A 27279-nucleotide genomic window follows, 5' to 3' on the forward strand; every position below is an offset into this window, starting at 1 on the left:
ATGGGTAGCTTAGGGTCATTGGACAAAATTCTACATGCTCGGAGACCGGGCTTTAGTTTAGATTTACAGTCAGCGTCAAATAGTTCGTGACACCCAAAATAGCCAAAAAGTTCGCTACGTCTTTGTTACGGTTGAAATAACGTTGTGTTGTCAACTTTTTGGCCATTTTGGGTGTCACGATCTGATTCTATTGGACGCTGACTGTACGAGTATGTATAGGGCGAGTATACCAACAATTATGTTTCAAATACTAACTATCCCAACCACAATTGCTTCAGTATTTAAAAGCATCTTTTTAGCATTTCTAGCGTAGGACAAACACAATTTACATTATTTAACACATATTTCAAATTATGCTCAAATAAACAACAGTTGGTATAGTATTTTTATATTATTATTGTGTAATTAACGTGTTTTTCGAATTGTAAAGTTATTTAATTTAGTTGTATAGGTGACTAATAATGACTATTGAAATAAAAGTGGAACAGTTACATGGTTGCGTTATTATTTTTTAATACCTACATTTTAATAATAATAATATCAGTTTGAAGCAATGTCCGCTGTCGTATCAATTTGTTTCGCATTAATATTTGACATTTATCAATCAAACGCCATTGCGCATACGTCGATACATGGACATGAAATATTATTGATTCGGAAACAAAATAAAAAATAAACTTATCTTTATAAATAATTTATTTATCTTAATATAAATAAAATGATCGACAAAACAAAAATAAGGTAGAACTATATCATAGTGGATAAAAATACAGCGTCGCTGGCAGTATCACTTACGCTTATTGGCTAAAAAAACATTACAAAAAAATATTTGCAAAAATTATGTGATCAACGTGATTTACAAATAGAGTCGATATAAATATTTGTACATTTATTTTACGGTTCTGTACAATAATATAATCCCTTCTGTAGAAAACAATAAATTCTGAGTGAGCGAAAACTAATACCTTTACAGGTAGACCCCGCCGTGAATTTGACTTTTACAAAACACATAAACAATTATAATAACAATAAGTATTGAATAATTATTATCTTTTGCAAGTTTATCTACAGCGGGGTCACTATCCCCTACCTACTCACATCCTAAACATAGTTAACATACTCGATCGTTCGAACGTATGGGGTAACCATAAGATAACATTCCTTCGGAATAGAGCAACAACCACGAGCGTCAAACTAAACCGATTTTGGATGACACTGGATATCATTTTCATTATCATTTTCATAAGTGCCACTTGTGGTCTAAATTGAATAAATATTTTTGATTTTGATTTGTGTGTCAGTGTCAGGATTATTTAGCTTTTTGTAGAATAAATTAATCACTGAACCAGACACCACATTTCTGAAGCACTATTTCTCATAAACATCCACGATGTCCCTCACGTAAAATCTAAAAATATCTTAGTTAAAATTTTCACCGTGCCACTAACTGCCTCTGAACTGTCAAATAGTTGCAAAAACGGTTCTCTTTGACGCAACGACGGCATCACGCATCTCTTTTTGTCACACAATGTTGCTAGTGACATCTCGCTCGCTCAGTTCTTTGTTGCTCTACTCCGCTAGGTATAACTTTATGGGATAACAGACCTAATTTCCTAAGCAGTAAGCGCGTTAGTTGTACGAGCGGGCGGTAACCTCGACGTGCTGTAAGGGCGCTCCAGGATGGATGCCTCGGATCTGGTGTTCCAAGTTGTTGTAGTAGATGTCTCCACAGAGTTCTTCCACGCCGACCTCTGGCTCGGACTTGGCTTGTTTTGTGGCCTCGTCTACCTCTTTGCGCACTTGGGCGTCGATTTCCTGAAGCAAATACAGGGTGTTGATATAAACACAGTATAAAATAAGAGTTTGCATGACTTGAATTCGCATTCATATGGTATAATGTAGGTACCTATGTGTATTGGCAACACTGGTATGCACTATGGCTTTCGTCTTGCACGTCTATGATAAACAAATTAATCCTCGATTGACTGAATTAAGAAAATTACTCAGAAAATTAGATAATATCAGAAAATTTAACGCCGATGTCAACTTTGCGTGTTTGATAAATATTAATTTTGGCAATAAGAATTTGGTTGAAAATGAAATTCACGCGAAGTTGAGGGTATTAATTATTATTAGATAAATGCTGTCAATTGAACTATAACAGCTGCTTAAGGTTCGGATTCTATCAAGGCGGAGTAGAGCAGGGAAGTGTTTTGAATAACCAATCAGAGGTGGAATTGTGTAAAGCAATCGATTATTCTGTCAAACGCTTTGTTTAACTGACTTTATCGTACGTTATGAACTGTCAAATAATTACGATTGTTTTACACAATTCCACCTCTGATTTCATTATTTCCACTTCTCGTCTTCGCACCGCGCCGCCGATGACAAACTCTTTAGAAAAATTTGACGGCGCGACACTTCTCCGCAACGCTTTGATGGAAACCGAGCCAAACTGAAATAAAAAGGTGGGATATCTCATTTACCTTGAGCTGGTCAGGCGTGGCGAGCTCGTTGCTGAGGATCTTCTCCTTGAAGGAGGTGATGGGGTCCCGGGTCTGGCGCACTTCTTGCACCTCGTCGCGCGTGCGGTACGACGTGCCCGGGTCCGACATCGAGTGCCCCGAGTAGCGGTACGTTTCCATCTCCATCAGGAGAGGGCCTGCGGGCGAAAGTCAAGGCGATTTAGCAGCTTTTTAGAAGCTGAATTCAGCGACCACACATTCAACGCCGCACACTTAAAAACACCAAACGCGGCGATTGCGTCGCTTTTCGGAAGCTCGACGCAGCGACAGCAGTCCCTAAAATCAGAGTAAATAAAAATGAGTAGGTCAACTCCCCGCTAATCCACGCTAAATTTTGTCAGTGAGTGCGTGCGCGCCGCATACGTATTGGCGCGCGCTCACATACAAACCGCGCTCGGTGCGTTTCTATGAAGATGACCTACTCATTTGTATTTACTCTGCTAAAATGCGCGATTCCAATACCGCGTCCGAACGCATGAAGTCGCAAAATCGCGATGCAGCATCGATACAGTCCTGTTTCTTGCTAGAACAACGTTGCTCCAGCAGGAATCGTTTTTTTCGTTTTGTACCAAAACTACAGACAGCACGCACAATTCTCCATCTCCATCAGGAGAGGGCCTGCGGGTTTGGTTTGTTTTTAAAGTGTTTTTACTTAAATTACAAGTGAAGTTAAAAACATAAAGAAACAAATTTTCACAAATCGAGTGCCCCGAGTAGCGGTTTCTCCATCTCCATCAGGAGAGGGCTTGCGGCACGGTAATAATATCATACAGTATTATAACTTCATATAAACCGACGAAACGCGAGCTTTCCTTCGAATTTCAAATCTCGGGACGCGGTCGAAATCCAAAAGTTAGGGTTAGGGGTGTCGCGAATGTGCCGAACGGACGTCGATGGCCTTTAGCTAGTGTTGAAAATGACTAAGGTGATTGAATTTGACTACCGTCATTTACGGTCAAATTTGTCAAAAACAAGTTATTAACAGTCAAAAATGGTCATTTTCAGTCAGTTTGATTTGAAATAAAAATTATATTGTATTAAACCAGCTTTTGCCCACGACTTCATCCGCCTGAAATTAAAGTAACAGGTCATTAAGTACTCATTATGATTAGTAGATTCAAAATTATTTTAGTGTATTTTTTTAAATTAAATCTACTAACACAAAACAACACGCATTTTTATCCTATTCCGTTCACAAAGTATTTTGTTTGTCTAAATAAAAAAAATTACAATCACAAAACTAGATAGAAATTCTAAGTAGACAGATGTAATTAGAATGGGTACTGTAGGTGGGCAGCCCTATCGCATGTTGTCATACCGTGACGTACCGCGGGGCTGTTGACATTTATTTCAAAAATATGGCCGAGTTGGAATACTGTATAGATAGTATTACCGTGCTTGCGGGTTTGGTTTGATTTTTAAAGTGTTTTTACTTAAATTACAAGTGAAGTTGATAACAAAAAGAAACAAATTTTCACAAATCGAGTGCCCCGAGTAGCGGTACGTCTCCATCTCCATCAGGAGAGGGCCTAGGAGTGAAGGTCAGTTATGAAAATAACAAATACGCAGTTACTTTTATAAAAATGTTGTATCTATATTAGTCTGGTCTGTGAGCACGTAGAATTTTGTCCAATGACCCCAAGCTACCCATCCTTATCGCTCGCGCGTAATTATGTTGCTATCGCGCTCGCACACTCACTACGGGTGCCAGTCACATAGTCGCGACAGCAATATAATTACGCGCGAGCGATAAGGATGGGTAGCTAGGGGTCATTGGACAAAATTCTACGTGCTCACAGACCGGGCTTTAGAAGGTCACGCATTGGTATTTGTGTACGCCTGTAAAACTTAACATACATAGTATTATATTTTAATGTACTGAATTGCATCCTATCAGCTCTCCTGCGGGGTACAGGATAAGTAACGTTGGACTCACCAAGTCAGAAGGACGAGGCACGGTGGGCTGATATTAGAGCTTCATAGACTTAGCGTCGCTCAAAAATCAAGTGCCTAATTTTGAAAAAAATAATATGCCAATGTGTTCCTTTACCAAAAAGGAATATTTTATGTTATGTAACGTTTCTTGATAAAGTTATTATTTAATAAGTTATTGACAATTTCCTTTTTTTTTGTATGGAGCTCAACATTTATTTTTATTTTATTCGTTATTCTTAAGCTTTCTTAAGAAATTGACTTTTGTATTATGTAATGCATCATATAAGCTATGTTATCACCAAGTGTCGCATTTCGGAAATCTTCGGAACATTGTCATTTTGGACTTTAAAATAAAAAAAATAAAAAAATTAAATAACCGCCAAATTTTGTAAAAATAACTACGCCAATGTGTTCCTTTGCCAAAAAGAAATATTTTATGTTATGTAACTTTTCTTGATAAAGTTATTATTTAATAAGTTATGGACAATAATTACTTTTTTTTTGTATGGAGCTCAACATTTATTTTTATTTTATTCATTATTCTTAAGCTTTCTTAAGAAATTGTTTTTTTTATTATGTAATGCATCATATAAGCTATATTATCACCAAGGGACGAATCCCGGAAACCCTCGGAACATTGTCATTTTCGACTTTAAAATAATAAAAAAAACGAAAAAAATAACTGCAATGTTATGTACTTTCTTCCGTTCTACCCTAACGAGGTGGTGTAGTACTTTCTGATTGGAAGTAAATATCTTTTCCGTGAGCAATAATTTTGTATGCTTGCAGGCATATACGTATGTAGAGCTCCATGTACAGTCACGGAATGAAAAGGTTCGTCAGTTTTCAAATAGATTCCTTCAACGAATCGCGAGCACATATTACCTTTTGAAACTATGTTACAGAATAATCTCGAGTTAGAGAAAATAATCTTTAACTGTTCGTCAGTAAAGTTCAAAATTATTAATTCAGATCAAAGTTGTTTGACGATTTATCTTGTCAAGAAGATTATTATGATTGATAAACTAAAACCTTCTTGTTGGTTCAACCTGCCATTATTATTTCTATTAAATTAAAAAAAACTATTGTCAATTGGTCAATGTCATCATTGCATTGCACTGATGGGATAGAAAAATAAACAAGCAAAACCTTATTCGTTAGCAAACGTTATATTTATTTAAATGTTAGCAGCACTGTTTCTTGCACTGTTATGTTGGCAGGTTTGACTCTTACAGTACCTAGTGCAAGCGAAAACCGACACTAAGGTGACGAACCTTTTCATTCCGCGACTGTACGTATAGTTCCAAAATACTGAACTGTCCTATGCATGACATTGACAGTGGGGCGCCACCGTCAATACCGGATCGCTGATTCCGATTTTTGCCATGTTGGAAACCATATAGTTGAACGATGGTAGCGCTCCCCTGTCATTGAGTTTGGTGGGACAGTTCAGCGTGGGTCATCTATAGTATAGTTTGTCTGCGAAACAAAAATTGCGAAAATGATGATTCTAGCGTTTTAGGGCAACTTGTAAGTGCCCAAATGAACGTTCGGTTTGATGTCTCCAGATAAAATGGATAAGGGAAAATAAGGTTTCTAGCTCCACTTTTTACTATCGACTCATTTCTTTTTCAAATTTATGAAGGAGACCCATTTTTTTTATTCAAAATAAGCTGCATTTAGTTATTGTCGACCTAATGTTATCAATGAAAAAAACTTAATGGACGCGGAATTTGAAAATTTAATAGATCGTAATTCTGGAAGCAAAACAATCTCGTAATAACTGATTCTCACTTGATAGATAGAAAAATAATATCGTTGATAAACATTGAAGTAATATTACATTATAACTTAATGTTGATAAATGGCAGCTCTACTCAACCAGCGATGTGATATTTGTAAAGTCATATCAAAATAAATGAATAATTTAGACGTAATTGCCATCAAGCAAGGTTTTCAACACCACCAAAAAGTCTACTATAAATGATCAATTTGATGTCTAGGCTGATACTGAGATAGAAAGCTTTACTTTTGTAGATTCAGAAAGTGGCTCTTGAGTCTAACCAATAAACTTAACTTCAAACTGGCTTAATTTCCATAAAACAAATAGGTATTATATTTTAGTAACCTTAGTAATCATGTGGATTAGGCCTCCTGGGAACACCATTATAAAAAACGCGCTTAGTTCTTCACCTCGTTAGGGTAGTACGGAAGAAAGTTCATAACATAGCAGTTTTCTTTTTCGTTTTTTTTATTTTAAAGTCGAAAATGACAATGTTCCGAGGGTTTCCGGGATTCGTCCCTTGGTGATAATATAGCTTATATGATGCATTACATAATAAAAAAAGCAATTTCTTAAGAAAGCTTAAGAATAATGAATAAAATAAAAATAAATGTTGAGCTCCATACAAAAAAAAAGTAATTATTGTCCATAACTTATTAAATAATAACTTTATCAAGAAAAGTTACATAACATAAAATATTTCTTTTTGGCAAAGGAACACATTGGCGTAGTTATTTTTACAAAATTTGGCGGTTATTTAATTTTTTTATTTTTTTTATTTTAAAGTCCAAAATGACAATGTTCCGAAGATTTCCGAAATGCGACACTTGGTGATAACATAGCTTATATGATGCATTACATAATACAAAAGTCAATTTCTTAAGAAAGCTTAAGAATAACGAATAAAATAAAAATAAATGTTGAGCTCCATACAAAAAAAAAGGAAATTGTCAATAACTTATTAAATAATAACTTTATCAAGAAACGTTACATAACATAAAATATTCCTTTTTGGTAAAGGAACACATTGGCATATTATTTTTTTCAAAATTAGGCACTTGATTTTTGAGCGACGCTAAGTCTATGAAGCTCTAATATCAGCCCACCGTGCGAGGCATACCTACTAAAAAGAGCCCGTTGCTCCGTCACTCGCGTTAAGTGGGAGGGAACTGTGGAATTCCGGACAAAGCCTTCTTGAAGCTTAAGCTATTCAAATGTACGAGGGGCGGCTGAAAAGTTTTGAGCCTAAGTATCTTCAAGTGTTATTATTGACTCGCACTAAATTTAATTAATTTGCCTATAACCTCCTTAGTATATGTACAAAGTTTCATTTCATTAGCGTCATCACGCTTTTAGTAATTAATCCGTAAACATCACCATGTCTCAGTCATCCGTGCAATGTACGAAATTGAAGTACACAGTTGTCATAAAATTCCTCAAAAAGAGGAACAAAACGTTGATGGTAACATTTGAAGAGATGTCGACAGTTTATGGGGAGTCTGGGCCTTCATTTGCCACCATGAAAGATTGGATCCGATAATTCAAGCATGGCAGGGAGTCGCTTAAAGATGACCGCAAGTCAGGGCGGCCAGATTTCGCCATTAACGAATAAAATAATGAAAATTTAAAGAATCTTGCTTTAGAGATCAGCGAATTAAGTTGTGACAGATAGCTGAAGCCATAGGCATCAGCAAGGAACGTATCGGCGATATTTTTCATACTCATTTGCACATGAAAATGGGGTGTGCGCGATGGGTGCCAAAAATGCTCACGCCGTTCGACAACCAGTGTCGAGTCACAACTTCGCAGGAGTTTTAGGACATCTTTGGCCATAATCCTAACATTTTTTTTTCTCACATTGTCACTATTGATAAATAATAGATCCGGCAGTACGATCTAGAGTCAAAATAAGAGTCAATACAATGGATTTAAAAGGGAAAACGTCGCCGCGGAAATTCAAAGTGGAGCGATCGACACCCAAGCTCATAGCCACTATTTTTGGGATTGTGGAGGAATTTTATTCATTGACTACCAACTTAAAAAAAACTACAATAAACGGGGATTATTATGCTGTACTGTTGATAAGAGTGCGTCAAGTGGTTGTTGAAATATTAAGAGGCAAACTGGCGAAAGAAAATTTGCTATTGCAAGACAATTCGCCCATTCACACCGCGCATGTTGCATGGCTTGCCCCGGGTAAAACTGGATTTCAAGAAATTTATCACCCACCACACAGTTTAGTCCGAATCCCTAGCTATTTTTTGTAATTCTCAAATTGGAAAAAAGACCTCCAGGAACGAAGATTTTTGAGTGACAAAGAAATGAAGGCGGCGTTAAAGGCTCATTTCGAATGCAAAGATTGCGAATTTTTTTTCAGTGGGTTAAAAGCTCTTTTACGCAAATGTAAGAAGTCCATTGTAATAGAGGGAGATTAAATAGAAAAATATATTTTTTATACTTTTCTATCGGCATTTTTAATACCCTAGGCTCAAAACTTTTCAGCCGCCCCTCGTATTCTCTACCTAAGCCCCTTCCGAAGATTACATGGCGGGTACTACAAGCCCCCCAGGACGGGGGGGTATGTTGCTGGTGTACTAAAATAAATAGGTCATATTATTTGCAATAAGAATTTAGAAACAACTTTACACTGTGATCCTATATTATAGCCTGACCAGGAACATAAAAACCCTGGCATAGAGGCGCGTCAATTGCATTTGATAGTGCAACACTGAGTACAGTCATACCTGTGTTAAATTAATAGGCTAACTTTATGTATCAGGATTCAGGATTACGGGCTTATTTGATATTTTCATAAATTATCAAAAAAATATTATTATAGGTAACCTGGTTTAAATAAATTAAATGAAACCATCAATCGAGCTAGTAGGATTTATTTTATTTTTCATCAATAATCAAATTCAGAACTTGAATATTCAACTGCAATGTCTGCTCATGAACGCTTCAAACTCGGTACTTCTTTCCCAATTCCATAAAATTCAACACTTAGAAAGTGACAAAAATTTTAAAAATAGGTAGTTGAAACAAACCACAGCTAATTTTCATAGTGGACTGTACTATACGATAAACATGTCAGTCAATTTGACAACCTTTATCGGAAACATTATTCAATGAAAATATTGTCCGAACCCTTAGTATTTCTCTTCGACAAATACTTTAACACATTGTGAACCACTTTTCTTTCACGACTATAAAAAGATTTTAGCAATTTAATTCACAAAATCAATTGCGCACATTTAAAATAAAGTTTGTTTACACTTTGACAGCAATAGACTGACATGCAAGGTGACATGTCAATGAAGTTTTCAGTTACTGTTGCCATTAAAAGAAATTAGTACCATTAGTTTTCCGCAACATGGCGAGGGTTTTTATGTTCCTGGTCGGGCTATACAGTGAATTGTAACATGGTGACAGTTGACAACTTATTCAAATGTATTCTATGTTTCATAAACTACCATCGTATACCATATATATCGTTGACTTACCCCACCCTAGTGCTTATACAAGCATGTCAATGGAGAAGTTTCGTGATGTTGAAAACATAAGATTTCACTGAATGGGATTAAAATATAGACCAAAACTATAAAGCCGGTGAAGTTATTTTTGAAATCTGGCCAGGTCTTGGATATGTCAAAAAGGTTACACAATTTTACTAAGAAAGAATCTTGAGTGACCATGGCTGAAAAATTAAAATCTACTAGATTTTTACAAAAACTGGATCTGTCAACAGCACTGGACCAGGGGTGATTTACTGTTTGTACTCCGAATGACTGTCGTATCTACACCGATCAAAATGGCGCGAATATTTGTTATGTGCAACTTTAGGGCCCTGTAACTTTTGTATTTGTAGAGATATTTTCATGATTCTTTCACAATTATTTATTTATTTATTTAAAACTTATATGCACATAGAACGGTGTACATAAGGCGGACTTAATGCCTTTTCTATATCTATTTTAAGGCATTTTCTACCAGTCAACCTTAGGGCCAAACTGAGAATAAAGTAGGCGGTATAGAATTATGACGAACATACACAACATACATACATAGAAACATACATATATTTAATAATAGGATGGATGACAAAAAATTATTATTAGTTTTATTTATATTTTCAAGATTGATTAAAAGAAAAAAATTGGAAACTTGTCCATTGGACATGCTTTTAAAGATCTTTTAAAACAGTGCTCACCTTTCCCGCTGGTGCAGTGGTCGATGGCGAACCGCGTGGCTTCCCGCGTGGCCAGTACATCCATGCCGTCCACCCAGAGGCCGGGCACGTAGTCCCCGCGCGAGTAGTACTCCGTGCTCGCCGACGCGCGGTCCACGCTCGTACCCATGCCTGGGGTACAAATATCATCATTATTGTCAGGTGATAAGGATCATTTTTACCAGATCGTCAGTCCACCTAGTAGGAGGGCTACCCACGCTACGTCTTCCAGTCCGTGTTCGCCTCTTGAGAACTTTTCTGCCCCAACGGCCATCGTCTCTACGAGCTATGTGCCCCGCCCACTGCCACTTGATTTTAGCAATTCTGCGAGCTATGTCTGTCACTTTGGTTCTCCTGCGAATCTCCTCATTTCTGGTAAAGGTCGCGGAAGGAGCCTGGATGCAGGCAGCGCAGGACCGTTCATTGTGGAAAACCTTGGGGGAGGCCTTTGTCCAGCAGTGGACGTCATTTGGCTGAAACGAACGAGCGAGCGTAGTATTGTGCTCTCTGATGAACGGTACACGCTCCTGCCCATGCCTGGGGTACAAATATAATTTTATTTATTTAATTTAAACTTTTTGCACTGAAGTATTGTACAATGCCGGGTGGCATTCTCTACCAGTCAAACAGAGATAAAAAACTGTGAAAGTTATAACTGTATTAAGGTCATAGTACACTTATCAGCCCGGAAAGGGATCAACACCGTATCGCCTTTCACCGCGAGGCGATGCGTTTACGTTACGGTACGGATAAGTGTGCGTTGCAGTACGGAGTTTCTTGCAAAGAATACTGACCGCCTCGAGTTGATACGGTTACGATCCGTTTCCGGGATGATAAGTGTGCTTCGTCTTTTATCATTGTAGGCCGGGCATACGCGCCATGATAAAAATCGATCATTTTAGACGACAAACGTATGAGCTTATCATGTAAGATCGATAAAATGGCGCTATAATTAGATAGATTATTATAATCATAACAATTTTTCTATGCCACTGGACATGACGTAAGGAAACAGACGTAAGTGTAGACAAACTAATACTCTTATCATTGAATGACACCAATAAAGCGTTATCATTATTTACATAGCACGCATTTTATTCACGTGATTCGAAGTAATTTTAGACATTAATACAAAAAATATTTTCGATTTCGTAACTAAAATTGCAAATTAGATAAGCATGGAGACGGACCAAGCGGAAATGTTGAACTAAGTTTTAATTTTATTTTAATATCTAAGTACGGACGATCGCACATTCTGGTAAATACTGTGGCATTCTGTGTAGTTGAAGTTGCTATAAGACCTTATATCCTAAGCAGTAAGTGCGTTAGTTATACAAGCCGGTGGAGACATCCACGTATCTACAAGACGTGTAGTGTTGTTGCAAAACAGCACCTGCCAAAACTACACAAGGTTCAAAACTCACCGTATCCGTTGTTTTCACACACGAACACGCAAGGCAGGTCCCACAGCTTGGCCATGTTGTAGGCTTCGAACAGCTGTCCCTGGTTGTACACAGCGAACGTCACGCCATATTGGCATCTATCACCACTACACAAGGTTCAAAACTCACCGTATCCGTTGTTTTCACACACGAACACGCAAGGCAGGTCCCACAGCTTGGCCATGTTGTAGGCTTCGAACAGCTGTCCCTGGTTGTACACAGCGAACGTCACGCCATATTGGCATCTATCACCACTACACAAGGTTCAAAACTCACCGTATCCGTTGTTTTCACACACGAACACGCAAGGCAGGTCCCACAGCTTGGCCATGTTGTAGGCTTCGAACAGCTGTCCCTGGTTGGCGGCGCCGTCGCCGAACAGAGCGTACTTCACGCCATATTGGCACCTATCTCCACTACACAAGGTTCAAAACTCACCGTATCCGTTGTTCTCGCACACGAACACGCAAGGCAGGTCCCACAGCTTTGCCATGTTGTAGGCTTCGAACAGCTGTCCCTGGTTGGCGGCGCCGTCGCCGTACAGAGCGAACGTCACGCCGCCGTCGCCTTTGTACTTATGCGCAAACGCCACTCCTGCGCCTAGTGGGACCTGGAGGGGAAAATAACGATAAATTATGTATTAGGAGTAGAATTTTTCAGTGGGGCCCAGCCCCCTGAAACTTTTATCTGGCGAAAAGGTATTTATTTTCTGCAAGCAAATAGTCTTTTTAAGAACGTTTACACGTTACAGTATTACTTTAACTGTACCACTGCTTTGGGACAATATATGGGCAGCAGTGTAAGAAACTCAGTCAGTCACCTTTGGCTGCCTATTTATCATAAGCGACCGACGATATCTTGTGCTGTGTGATTCACGATTCACAGTACAGTCTATTAACTGTGGGATTTTTAACAAGATGATTTACAGTACTATATCCATATCGTTCTTTGCACTAAACAGTAATAGACTACGGTTTTCCAAAATAATATGAGGTTGTCCGTTGAATTCAATCCAGCTAGAATGAATTGTAGGTGAATACAGGTTGTAGGCTCACGATCAGCAAACGAGATATTTGATATAAGCAGCTTGTTAATTTAGTTTGAAGAACTTTAAGATTACTAATGGGAAAATGGTATTTCACTAATACAGTGATAAAACAAAAAATAATCTAATTTGATATTAAACGCTGGTACTTAATATTAAACATACCTGAGCGCCCACAATTCCGTTGCCTCCATAGAAGTTCCTCCCGTACAGATGCATGGAGCCTCCCTTCCCGCGGGAGCACCCAGTGCGTCTGCCAGTCAGTTCAGACAGGACGCCAAGTACATTGACCCCCATTAAGTAGGTCCACCCGTGACAGCGGTACGCAGTAATGACAGAGTCTTGGTCGCGCATCGCGGAACGCATGCCCACGGCGACTGCCTCTTGTCCTGATGGGGGAACAAATTATTTGTTAGCCGACTGTTATTGCCGGTGTTAGGCGGTTATCACAATGCGCCGCGCTCCGCCGCGGAGCGCGGGATCGCGGAGCGCGTGATTTCATATAAAAAATCCCGCGCGCAGACGCGTTGTCAGTGTGAAGTGCCGCTCGTGTTTTCTATACAAACTGAGGTACTTGCATACAATGATTAAATCTGTCGTCACGCGTACCGCGGCGGCGGTGATAGCAGTGTGATAACCGCCTTAGAGAACAAAACTGAAATCTAAATTTAATCTCGACCACAGGAAGAAATCTACGATTGAGATTGACACTAGTTTTGAGCTTTGATTTGTAATAGGTACGCATATTAGACTGCGGCTAGTTTCAATCTATTGTGAGCGCCATAGAGTTATAGAGATGCCAACTAATGCGCTGAGTTCGAAACTGTGTCGCATTAGAAATTCACACACACAAAGTAATCAAAATATGTACTCATTATCCACCGCGGTATCCTACTCAACTTCGAATAATCTTTAGTACTACGCAAGCAATGTAAACTGTTAACATTTTGACGTCGCTGCTGTCATCATTAATTTCACCAGCAATGTGTTCTGTTTTTGGGCATATTGCTGCGACGCCGGCCACGCCCCCTTTGCACATCTTCCTTTAGTTTCTGTGATCTGTAGTAAGCGCCTATGAGACACCTATGATATAGGGTGGCCTTTTATTTAGGGACTGATACATAGGCGTAAGCAACGTTTGCGCAGTATAGGTACCAGTTAGTTATTGAGTAGTGATATAAATATGGTAGAAAAGGTGAAAAATATTTCTATAGAAACAAATTCTTCAATCATACCTGAGTATAAGTGGCAGAAACCACGAATGATCTTCTCTTTATACAGGTTTCCCGAAGCAGTCTCGATCCTCCTCAGGATGGCGAGTTTCTCGTACATTTTGAGCGCGTCTTCAGATGTGAGGGTCGCTGAAGTGGCCGGGCCCTTATCCAGCTTGTGGAGTTTGAAGGGCTATAGGGGAAAACATTATATTGAATAGCAAGTCATTAAGGAGTGTAGCTACTGCCGTATTAATGATACAGGTCCTCCAAGCTACAGGGGCTCTCAGGCTACAGAGAGCCAGATTAAATCTCTATCTATATCTATAAAAGCGAAAGGTTTAGTGACCTGGTTGACTCACTCATCACGAAATCTCAGAAACTACAAGTGCTAGGAGTCTTAAATTTTGCATTGGGGTTCCTTTTAGAATGTAGATGCTCACTAAGACGGGATTTTGCAAAATTCAACCCCTAAGGGGGTAAAACGGGATCAACGCGTGCTAAATCGCGGGCGGTAGCGGCCGCCCGCGATTTAGCACGCGTTGATCCCGTTAAATAATAAATAAATAAGTCATTTATTTCTCTCTTCACAAAATAGGAAACATGCATATTTATACAAGGGTCTTATGCTAGTAGTCTTAGCTTACTTACACTTATCACTTGTGAGAGACTGGTGCCTGAAGTAGGTTTCAAAGAAACCTGTGACACGGGTCACCAGATTAATGACCTTTTGTAGTTAAAAAAATGACCTCCTTCAATTTTATCATATGACATTTAAAATTATTTGCGTTCTCCTCCAACTAATTTTGATACAGAGCCTGTAGGCATGCTACATTACTGAAGGCACATTGTTAATTGAAATGAGTGTGAGAATCAGAATAATGTAGTAGAGTTAATGTTCAAATATTTGATTATTATTATTATTATTTTTATCCACAATGAAGAAGCTCTTGGCCTGTATCTCATGATCTCATCTGATGGTAAGATTGATATCTACTTCAATGTAAAGGTATCACTTTTTATTGGGAAAAACTTACGAAGTTACTTAAGATTTTGTTCATTCATTTACTAGATTATCTTATGGCAATGTTAAAGATGAAAAGCTTATTACTAGACGTAATTAGGAGATTGAGATTCATAATAAGAAACATTCTTTAAAATCCCTATAAAACAGGTTTTGAGAAGGAAGTTTTTACAGAGTACAATGTATTTTAAAAAAGAAAATAGGTAAATTGACTTAAGAAAAGTACACCTATCTCTTTTAGTGTGTAGTTTATCTGAATCAATGAAATAAATCAATATTGGTCCTATCATAAAATATTGTCATATCTCACAGTGAATATGGATTAAGATAAATGAATGTCTAGCCATTAGAGATTTCATGTTTGTTGTATTGCATTATTTATTATACTTGAATTTTTAAGATAAGTAAAAATTATTACTTAATAACACCTTTAAAAGCTAGTGCATTGAATGGTTATAGCTTTAATATTTTCAATTTTAAGTTGCTAATACCTGTTTTCACCATCAATCCCTGATTTTTAAGTGATGCCTATGAAAACAAAATTCCTGTAATGTGTTACCATAGGGGTCACTTAAAAATTGGACCCATTTATGCAAACGGGAACCAACCCACAGTTTGAGCGAAATTGAGTTAAGTACATAGATGGCGCTCAAATAACGCATTCTATCTTGTAAAAAAATTTGGTTCCTTTACAACGACTAACAACAGAGATACAGCACTGTCACTTGCGGAACCAACCCGCTTTGGCCAACTTTTAAAAAACTATAAAGAACTAAACAGCATGGTACCTAAACACTTAATTAAACTAATTATGCAAACCAGAACCAATGTTGGTTGGTTCCATTTAGCAAAAATATTAACAATTTTTTTATAAATAAACAGAACCAAAGAGTTTTGTTCTTGTTTGAATAAGCAAATTAGGTTAGTCTTGAAGGAACCATATAGCATAGTTCTTATTCTCGCAAATTTCCGCAGTATTTACACGAAAATAAAAGATCCATGTACATAGCATAGTTCTTAATAGTGTTAAAATTAAGCTTTATTTAAAAATATAAAATCCGTTCTTATCGTTGCGTTGGTACCTTTAACATAAAATGATTTGAATAATAAATTTATGCATTTTAAAACTCTACTCAAGAAAAAATAAAGAGATGAGACGAGGCAGTATGATCTATGACCTTAGCCTGTTCTTCGAAACGAAATAACGACGTTGACAGATCATGAATGAGACGATTCGTGATGACTCTCGAAAACAGCTTGTAGACATGGCTCAGAAGTGAGATGGGTCTATAATCCTTCAACAAAGTTTTGTCGCCTTTTTTGAAGAAGAGTATCACTTCTGTGCCATGCTGTAGGCGTTTTTCCCTTGAGGATGACGGAATAAAACAGCTTCTGAAGAGCCTTTAGTACCGGCGTTCCTTTCAGAAGCTCAGCCATGATTCCATTATCAGTCATCATCACCCTGTGCCCCACTTCCGTACGTTCCGTATCTTCCGTCCGTAGAACTTCTCAACCTCTTCCAATAACTCAGGCCCCAACGAGATGTCTCTGCCATCCTCGGTCTTCACCTTGATTTGTAGGCTTTGGCCAACAGGCAGATCTCTTGCGAATACTTTAGAGCTCTTGTTACGCTCAATCGCTTCTTTTATACGGTCTGTATTAAATTGGCGTAGGTCGCGAGTCAAAGACTTGGAGATCTGTCTGTTAAGTGAGCAGCATCTTCAGAGGACTGCAGAACCAAGTTTCGTCTCTCTTCCATAAGTTTATTGGTGAGGTCAGAGATCTTTTTGGTTCCCTTTTAACGACGGGTTAAAGAACTTAGACCCAATTGTCCACACTACTGGTCGTTTGGACAATTTCTACAAACCTGTCATTGTATTCGTCCACATTTTCTCAGTCTCCTAGGTATTCGAAACGATTTTGCAACTCGAGCTGAAAGCTTTCGGGTTTTAGTTGGAAGGGCGCTGGGCGGAGCGTAGACTTCATCAGTCTTGGGTCTGATATTCAATGTGCCTCTTACCATTCGGTGATCACTTCCTGTTTTGACCGAGTTGATCACAGAGACATCAATGAATATATGCTTCTTCGTCAACAAGATGAAGTTGATCTCATTTTTTATAGCGCCATTAGGATGCAGCCATGTCAACTTTGTCTGCTTTAGCTTCCTGAGGAAGGAGTTCATCATAAAGAGGCTCTCCCACTCCATAAAGCCAGCCAGCAGTCGGCCACCTGCGTTCCTCTCTCCGTACCCAAATAGCTCCACTTTCAGCTCATTATCGGTTCGTTTACCCAGCTTCGTGTTGAAGTCCCCCATCATAACGGTAAAATGGGACCGGGAGCTATGTATGGCTCTGAAAAGATCCTCATATGTACATATTCTCCACTTCGTCGTCGGGCTGTTCCGTGGTCGGTGCGTTTACCTGTATGACCTTCAGCCAATACCGTTTGGTGAGTATAAGGTACGCTACCCTCGCCGAAACACTCTCGATCTGGACCGCGTTGTTGACAAGGGACTTGTTCACGATAAACCCGACACCACCCTAGGACTGCTGGTCGCCCTCCCGGAAATAGAGCAGATTTCCAGATTTGAGGATTATGGTGTCCTCCCCCTCTCTTCGGACTTCACATAATCCTACGATATCCCACCGCAACCTGCTCAGTTCTCCCTCGAGTTCGGCGAGCCTCATGTCAGTCCACAGTGTGCGAGTGTTAAAGATTGGCCAGAGGGCGTCGGAGTTTTTTGCCTTAATAGCCATGCTTGGCAGGCGGGTTGGCGATCGCAGTGTTTTTGTAAGGTTTCGCACGCAGACGCTGCTGTCCGTCCGGCGCTGCAGGGCTTTTTGTCGCCTCTTACGACACGACTCCTGTTGGCGGTGGGGAAGAGTACCTATTATTTATGGCCGTCCCCACACGGCACAAAGAAGTTAATATACAGAAAAATATCAGAAGCAGGGCCGTGATAACCAAAAGTGATATGGACTTACTTTAGCCTACAGGAAAAGCTATATCTGAGGCTAAACTAACAGAATTTTAAAATTATTCTGCATCTTATAACAAAATGACACACACGATTTCTACAAAACCCTGAAAAGTAGCAACATAGAAGACGATATCGACGGTTTTACCGGGCCTATCGATTTTGAGGTAGAAGACGATAATAATAGTGATTTTAGTTTTAAGGGTTCGTGATTCCATAGTATAATTTTCGTATTAAATGAAAGATAATGATTTACTATCTAATAAATGGCATTAAAAACAATATTTTATATAGAATGACTTAAATTTTTAGAAATATCACAACAAGAAATCTTACATCCGTTTCGCAAGAAGGAACTAAGCAACAAAATATGTTTTTGCAAGAAAGAACCAACCGGTTTTTAACGATTTACTTTATATTATAACTTTATAAAATTTATAAATCTGATATTCCTAGATAGGCTGCAGTATCCCACATAAGATTAACAAGTAATCATTCATTAATATATTATGTACGCATTTTGCAACATCTGTTTACAAAAGTCTCGTTTTCTCGAAACCACCCTGCTGTGGGTTGGTTCTTGTTTGCATAAATGGGTCCAATTAGGGATTAATGGTGAAAACGGGCATTAGGCTTGTAAATTTGTAAACAATTGCAATATTGTTTAAAACTTATATTGATTTGCCATTTGAACAGAATAGGTGCATTTGTAGCAGTTATGGAACAAAGAATTATCATTCAGCACAACCACAGTATATATATGTATCTACTGTGGCACAACCGAGCTAACTGTATCCATCTTTGTCAATATAAACAGAAGTAGTTACACTTGACACTTGAAGGTTAGGTTACATAATTGAATCAAATCACAAACAATTGGAAAATTAAAACCATACCCATTTTGCAGTTTTCAAATATCCTTTACCTAGTATATGTGTAAAATACATTTATTTACCTTGATTTCGAAGTTGGCTTCATTTTTCGTGCTGTATTTAGCGGTCGACGTAGTCACAGCTGGGGTCGCCGCTTTCTGCAATATTCGATTTAATATAGTAAAAATGTGCTTAAAAATATATACGTAGCTAATTTAAGACTTTATCTGGACCTCTAAAAAGTTATTTCACATAAGAATTCACAGAATATTAGCACTAAAGCAAATACTAACCGCTAATGTATTGCCATTGAAAAACTTGGCAGCAGAAGGGATAAGTTTACTCATCGTGGCTATTAGTTCTTTTATGAAGCCCAGATTTATTTAGTGATCCGCTTCTGGGACCACTTTTATTTGAAATTCCTGTGGAATGTAGAAAAATAATGGGCTATCCTCAACTTTGAGTTTTTCGGACAGTGACTGACAGATGACAACGCATGGAGAAATGTCAAAAGGACAAACTAAGGTCATTCGGGTCCAACAAAATAAAGTGCTATTTTAAAAAATACGAACAAAATTAACTCATTTTCATCATGGAATATAAATACGGAATATTTAATGACTATACGCCATTAAAAATAATTTTATGAATACATGCCTAAAGTTCATTATATGAAATTGAAGTATTCAATTGATATAATCGATTATCAATTTAATAATTCAAGCACATCACTATGAAAAAGCATTCGTAGAGTTGGTTTGATACAAATCTCTTTGAGTTTGTAATCTCATTTATCAAAAAATTCAGTATAATTTTGAGTTGGCTTGATCAAATAATTTACAAAATTAGTGATTCAGGCAATCTGCAAATTGCAAGCCACAAAATTAAGTTTATTTTTTTTAATATTTTCTGTCAATCATACTTGAATGGCTACGAGCTTCGTAAACTCTTCAGTTACTTCAAAAGTGTTTCGTCATGGTGATTGTTGCTCGAACTTGATTCATGATTTTGTGACGAAATAATTACTTTTTGGAACCCACGAGAGTCTTCTGCGTTATAAAAGTGTTAATAAAGTAGCACTTGCGTCATTCTATGAGTTTTCTTGAGAGTTCCTCAACGTATATTTATTATAATCGTGATTTTAGACTATAAAAATGGAATTTCCGCATATTGGCAAGAACTGTTCATTTAAATCTTGCAATAAGCTGGGTAAGTAATCACTTTTCGTCATTTAAACATATGTATGCATTAAGGTAATAAGAAAAATAAACTTAGATTTTACTATACCTTTTTGGATGTTTGCTAACATCTCTTTGTTCATTGTGTCTTCGAAAATACTAAGTACCACTAAGTACTATGTGGCAATAATAGTTTGTAACATTATGTTCACTAAAACAATGATGAATAATTATACAAAAGAAAAATTACCTATTGCCACAATAATATGTTTTCAGATTTCCTGCCCATGAAATGTGGTGCCTGCAAGGAAGTTTTTTGGTAAGTTGTTGTATAATTAGATTTTCACTATTTATACTAATACAATTTGTTACAATAAAATATGTTTTCTTAAGTTGCTTAATACTTCTAATAAATATAGCAGCTTCTAAGGATGTCTTTCTTATGTACCCTTATTTTTAATGTGCTAAATTTTATGCAATAAAATAATAAATTGTCATCTCCAAATTCCAGTTCCGACCACTTTGCCTACGTCAACCATGAGTGCCCGGAGCCCAACACACGTGACGTTCAGGTGCCGGTGTGTCCGCTGTGCAGTGCGCCCGTGCCGGGTCGGAGAGGAGAACCACCGGATGTGGCTGTCGGGGCACATATAGACAACCAGTGTACCTCTGATCCAGCAAGGGAAAGGAGAAACAAGGTACCTACCTATCTACTTGCCACACAAAAGAAAATCAGTCCATTAACAAGACTCATATGAATTGATAAGACCAATTCTAGTAATTATTTGTCAGTTGCATTAGTTCAAATAACCCCCTAATAAACACTGATAATAGTCTGGAAATAGTATGTTTGTTATTCTTTTGTAAAAAACCAATAATTACTTAATAATAATAATAATAAGCCTTTTTATTCTGAACTTGGTTACATAATAGTTACAAAATATGATAAATAATAAGATCTGTGTTATAAAATATCCCGAAGCTCAGTTTGCCTCTTGGCATAGGCCTCCTCCAACGATTTCCATTGGGACCTGTCACGTGCTACCCTTCTCCAATAGTGTCCAACTGTGAGTTTTAGGTCGTCTTCCCATCTTGTTTGTTGCCGACCTCTACTTCTCTTTCCATCCCTGGGATACCAGTCAGTGACGCTTTTACACCATTTTTCTTCTGGGTCCCGGGTCATGTGACCTGCCCATCTCCATTTTTGTTGGTCTATTCGGGTAATTATGTCGACAACTTTGGTTTTTTCTCTTATTGTGCTACTTCTCACTCTGTCCTGCTTCTTTATTCCTATTAGGCTTCTCTCCATGGCTCTCTGGCATCGTTCCAACTTTTCTCTGTGGTGTTTGGTGAGGGCCCAGGTTTCGCAGCCATATGTGATGACAGGAAGTATGCATGTGTTGAAGACTTTCCTTTTTATTTGCATGCTTAGCTCTTTGGATTTCAGGACTTCCTTCAGAGACCAAAATTTCTTCCATCCGTTTGCTATTCTTCGTTCAATTTCCTTAGTGGTTTGATCTTTGTGCGATATTAACTGTCCTAAGTAGATGTAGTCTGACACATATGCAAGCGGTTGGTTGTCGATTTTTATTTCTACTGGGTCGGAATTTGTTAGTAGATTTGTTTTAGACATGTTCATGTATAGGCCCACTTTCGTACTTTCAGCGTGCAGTGATTCAATCATTTTGTTTAGGTCCGTCGGGTTTTCTTCAAATAGGACTATGTCGTCTGCAAATCTTAGGTGGTTCAGTTTTACACCTTGAATGTTGAGACCGTATTCTTTCCAGTCTAGTTTGCGGAAGATACTTTCCAAGGCAGCCGAAAACAATTTTGGTGATAGAGGGTCTCCCTGTCTTACTCCTTTCTCGATTTTGAATTTATTTCCCAAGGTTTCTAGTTGGATTCTTGCTTCGCAGTTCGAGTAGATGTTCTTTATAATGTTAATGTAATTTATGGGGATTCCCTGCTGTTCTAGGCTATCCCATAGAGCTGTGTGTTTTATGCTGTCAAAAGCCTTGGTGTAGTCGATGAATGCCATGTACAGTTTCTTATTGTATTCATTGTATTTTTCTACTATTTGTTTCACTGTGTGTATATGGTCCAGGGTTGAGTATTTTTGTCTAAAGCCAGCTTGCTCCCGTGGTTGATTTTCGTCTAGTTTCTTGCTTATCCTTCCCAGGATAACTTTCGAAAATACTTTGTAGATATTTGACATTAAACTTATAGGCCTGTAGTTTCCTATGTCTTCCTTTTGTCCTTTTTTAAATATAAGAATAATGTTCGATGTTTTCCACTGTATAGGAATTAGACCCGAGGTTAATATTTCATTGAATATTGATGTGAGTATTGGTAGTAGTTCTTCGAGAGTGCCTTTAAGAAGTTCGTTTGTCACTTTGTCTGGGCCTGGAGCTTTTTCCAACTTCTGACTGTATATTGCTTTTTCTATTTCTCTGGGAAGTATTTTTGGTTCGGATGTCACTATTTCTTGCTCTTCAATGACATCTGTTTTAGTATCAGCTCTTGGTTTTTTATCTGGGTTTGAATATAGATCTTGATAAAATTTTGTAGCTATTTCGTTTATCATTTTTCTGTTTGAGGAAGTAGTATCTTTTTTATTTAGTTTTGGTATCCATTCTTTATTTGATTCTCTCAGTTCTTTAAGCGCTTTTTTCACTCCTCCTGTTTTTAGTATATGTTCTTCTAATGTTTGCAGTCTTTTGTTTTTCCTGTCTTTCCTAATGTTTTCTCTTATTTCCTTACTTAATTTTGTGATATTATTGATGTTTTCCTTTTTTAGATGTTTTGAAAGTAGTGTTTTTCTTTTTGCTATGAGTTCCAGCGTTTTATCACTTAGTTTGTATTTATTTTTCTTGTCGTTCTCAGTTTTCACTCCAGTTAGTAGATTTTCTAGCTTTCCATATTTTGTATGAGTATCAATGTTGCTCGCGGTTAGTTCATCAGCTGAATCGATTAGGGATTTGGTTATTTTCTTTAAGGTTTCTTTACTGTGGTCCTTTGCATTGTGTGGTGTAAAATATTTCCTAGATTTTTTTGGTGGTTCTATTTTTAAATTGCTTCTTACCATGCGATGATTTGTATTGAAGTTAAATTTGGTTAGCACCGTTGTATCCGTAAAGGCTTTTGGATAATTTGTTGTTATGTAGTCAATTTCGTTTTTAGTGCTACCATCGGGGGAGATCCACGTCCACTTGTTCTTTTTGTTTTTCATATACAGACTGTTCAAGAGCGTTAGATTGTGTTGTAGTAGGAATTCGACTAGCAATTCACCATGTGAACTTCTTCTACCTTGCCCAAAATTTCCCAGGACATATTCTTCTTTGCATTGTTTTGCTCCGACTTGAGCATTGAAATCGCCCATCAGAATAATATGGTTGTTTGTACACCTTTCCATCGCCTGTGTTAGTTCTTTGTAGAAAAGTTTGATTTCTGTTTTAGTTGCTTGTTCTGTTGGGGCATAGATTTGTACAATTGACCATAGTTTTTGGTGTCCCGGTATGTCGATGTTAAGAATGGCTATTCTATCGGAGATTCCAATCCGTTCTTGTATGTGGTGTTTCATTGACTGTTTGATTATGAATCCTACTCCTCTATGGCCGGCTGTTTCACCTTTGTGGAATAGTATATAGTCAGTGCGTTCCTCGATCCCTTCCCCTAGTCTTCGCATCTCACTAATACCCAGGATGTCCCATTTTATTTCTTCAAGGGCTTTTTCTAGTTCTTGTAGGCTTTCTTCAGTTCGAAGGGTTCTCGTATTTAAGGTTGCGATGTTGAGAGTTTTGTTTCTTCTTTTCGAAAGAGGGTGGTGGTCTGTAACTCCCGCGGGGACCAGCCGGACTGGGAGATTTTCTGTTGTTTGGTTTTGGTTATTAAGTCTAGTTGAAGTATGTATTATTTTTTTCCGATTTTCCGGGGCAATTATTAGTTTTTTGGAGAATTTAGTTGTGGGTCGGAACTTGCTCGGCTAACATAGTTCAGTATGTTAGGTCTGTTACTAGTTTTGGGTAGGGGTTCTAAAGGGTTGCTTGATGTTTGGTTTGTATTTGCTTTCTTTTGTGCTGACAGCTTGGGAGAATCCGAAGTTCCTCTCTTTCTCTTTTCTCTATTACTGTCCTTTGGGTTTATCACTATCAATTTGTCGTATTTAATGTAAGCAATGTTTCCCTTCTTTTTCTCCTCTTCTAATTTTGGTTGCAGCTGCTTTCTTTTTTCCAGAATTTCCTTGGAAAAATCTTCTTTCACAACAATACCTGGTGGAAGGTTTTTCTTGTTTTTTGTTATCAGATGTTTTTTCCATTGAGTCGTAATGGAGGCTACTACTGGACGATTTTTATTTTCGGTTTGCTTACCGATTCGATATACATTGCTAATTTCCTGTCTGTCCAAGTGTACTCCCATGTCTGATATGAGGTCCTTAATGTAGTCCACTAATTCCCCTTCCCCTTAATTACTTAATGTATCTTAAAACATTTATGTATACAAAATAATTCCCTTTGTGTTTGGTAAGTTAACATACACAATATTATACTTAGATGCATTTTTAAGGCTGTGTATTTAAATAAAATCATTATTCACATTAATTCTCTGATTCTGCAGGTATTCACAAACCGCTGTTCATACAAAGGCTGTAAAACGAAAGAGATGGTGCCACTCGTATGCAAAGATTGTACTCTCAACTATTGCCTGAAACATCGACATGCCATCGACCATGCCTGTGAAGGCAAACTGGCTGCGAAGAGACGACAGGCTGCGTGAGTAATACACTTAATTATCAACTAATTAAGCTCATCATGTGTTTGTGTACAAATATTGAAAGCATACAGTACATTCAATAATTAATTATACCTAATTAGATTCTAATTCAATTATACTCAATAATTTCTAATGTATACCCACCCTACATTAGACACGAATAGCTATGAAATCAAATATTAAATTGTAAACAGTTTGTTGATACACCTGTGCAAATGGATACTACCTATATGTGGACAGCATAGCCAAGTATACAAGTTTGTTGCAAAATATATTACAGCTAATCATGCCAAGTTACCTTGATGTGCTGTAATCCATACAAAATGTCTTATGAGGGTATTTTTAAAATTTCAGTAATGCAGCAATGGCGAGGATGAAAGCAGCTGAAAACAAAGTCACGCCTCCTACAGTCACAGTTGCCAGCTTTAGTGAAGTACAAGGAAACATGGTAAGTTCAAAGTCAAACCAACATACTTTTCATTTAATAAAGTAATAGATAGAAGTGATTTAATATTATTCATTACTGCATATAGTTAAGAAAATAAATTCTGGAAAAGTTTTGCACCGTTATTAATTAGGAAGAGGCTTGAAGAGGAAACTAAATAGTACACCTATATCCATAAATTATTGTTAGTACCAAGTTTAGTGTACTCGAACTCTGCCCTTCTTTACCCCTAAAAGAGCCACAAAAATTGTTTTATCATTACAATGTCTGTTTATCATTAAAAATTAAAATTCTTATTACAAAGCTGTTGCTTTTAATTTTAACTATGCGTTGACCCAATTTAACAACTTATGTAACTTGTTTAAATTATTCTTTGCAGACGGAAGACGAGGCACTGGCTCACGCATTAGCTATATCGATGCAAGAACAAAACGCCAGCGTCCAAGCACGGGATACGAACCTCGCGCGTACGCTCACGCGCCAACGCGTAGGCGGCGATCAAAATGGCCGATGCACCGTCTCTTAGCACCTCACCACTGCACTCAATGCCTTTTGAATTTGTGACAAAGTGATTCAACACGCAGTTTATTATGAAGCAAAGTAATTACATGATTTCAGTGTTTTTATGTTTGAACTCACCGCAGGAGCTGAGTAGTGAAGTGATAGCAGGATGTGCAGTGTTATTTCAAATATATTTTTGCTTTTCCCTGTGAATAAGTGTCAATAAATGTAATACTTACACTTACCATCAGGTGAGATACAGGCCAAGAGCTTCCTCGTTGTAGATAAAAAAATAATAATTGCAGTGACAACAGTGGGCTGAGTGCGAGTTTAGATCAAACGCGCTATAATGTCATTAAAGTGAGCGCTTTTGATGTAAACTCACACTGGGCCCTCAGAAGTCTAAAGTATTTGTAACACATGTTTAATGCATAGTGTGTGATTAGTTTCACCAGATAACAAATACAGTTTAGCGGTAAAATAGTTAACTAAAAATAACCAAATGGTATCTAATAATTATTTATATTATACCCTTGGAAGGTTTGTATCCATTTTAAAATTGAAGTTTTGGAAAGTTTTCTTGTTTCATTCATGGTTTTATTGTATTTTGTTATTATGATTTTTAGAGTAAGATTTTAAAATGTATCTTAACATATCCAATGGAGTTGTATTGTAATGGCTATTGAAGAAATAACTTTTAAGGAGTCTGTTTAATTTTGAAAGCGTGAACTTGCACTGGTATTTGCAAAGAATATTGTGGTTTGTTCTTTGTCGCGCAGTTATGTAATGACACATTCTTAAGTATTTTGAATTGTCGAGTCATTTGGAAAATGATAGTTCAAATTCTTAACGAATGATCCTCTAACAGATTGGAATGCTTCAAAATAAAATAAGTCAATTACCAATAGTTCATTCAGAAACAATTAAAGTACCGGACTTTTTGAAATGCATCGTTTTTAGTCTTAATAACAAGCTTGGCAGCACAATTTTTTTGTAATATTTTAGACACCTTTAACACCTTCATATTTGATAATTTGTATTCTTGCTTCAAGCCTCATTTTTCAAATTTAAAACTTATTAATGTGATAAAATTCATATATTCAATAATGTCGTTATGTTTGCTATTTTAACACTATGTCATTGTCAATCAACATAATATTTATGTACTTGCCACACTTACAAGATTTAAGACATTCCTACAAATCAATATAATTCCATTTATTGAAATAAAGACAATATTGATATTATATCCATTAAATTGTTATAAAATTGCAGTGCTATTAATATTAACTGACGGCTATTACCATAGCTTACGCCTTCACCAGTATGTTATATTAATATTA

The 27279-nt window shown here is 37.4% G+C and overlaps 2 protein-coding genes across 2 annotated transcripts; one reads left to right on the forward strand and one right to left on the reverse strand.

Moving 5' to 3' along the window:
• Positions 1-678: 678 nt before the first annotated feature.
• On the reverse strand, positions 679-19541 carry LOC135081139 (probable pyruvate dehydrogenase E1 component subunit alpha, mitochondrial). The gene is made up of 8 exons (XM_063975881.1): positions 19336-19541; positions 19126-19200; positions 14194-14362; positions 13124-13347; positions 12352-12523; positions 10454-10603; positions 2487-2662; positions 679-1815 (listed from the first exon to the last, which is right to left on the reverse strand). Exons 1-8 carry the CDS (start codon positions 19387-19389, stop codon positions 1630-1632), a joined length of 1206 nt encoding a protein of 401 aa, XP_063831951.1. The 5' UTR covers positions 19390-19541; the 3' UTR covers positions 679-1629.
• Positions 19542-19985: 444 nt separating this feature from the next.
• LOC135081141 (AN1-type zinc finger protein 2A) lies at positions 19986-27206 on the forward strand. The gene is made up of 6 exons (XM_063975882.1): positions 19986-20251; positions 20497-20539; positions 20732-20918; positions 24835-24989; positions 25345-25438; positions 25815-27206. Exons 1-6 carry the CDS (start codon positions 20197-20199, stop codon positions 25959-25961), a joined length of 681 nt encoding a protein of 226 aa, XP_063831952.1. The 5' UTR covers positions 19986-20196; the 3' UTR covers positions 25962-27206.
• Positions 27207-27279: the final 73 nt, after the last annotated feature.

Source organism: Ostrinia nubilalis, chromosome 19 (assembly GCF_963855985.1).
Source record: "Ostrinia nubilalis chromosome 19, ilOstNubi1.1, whole genome shotgun sequence".
In the NCBI taxonomy this organism is placed as follows: Eukaryota; Metazoa; Arthropoda; class Insecta; order Lepidoptera; family Crambidae; genus Ostrinia; species Ostrinia nubilalis.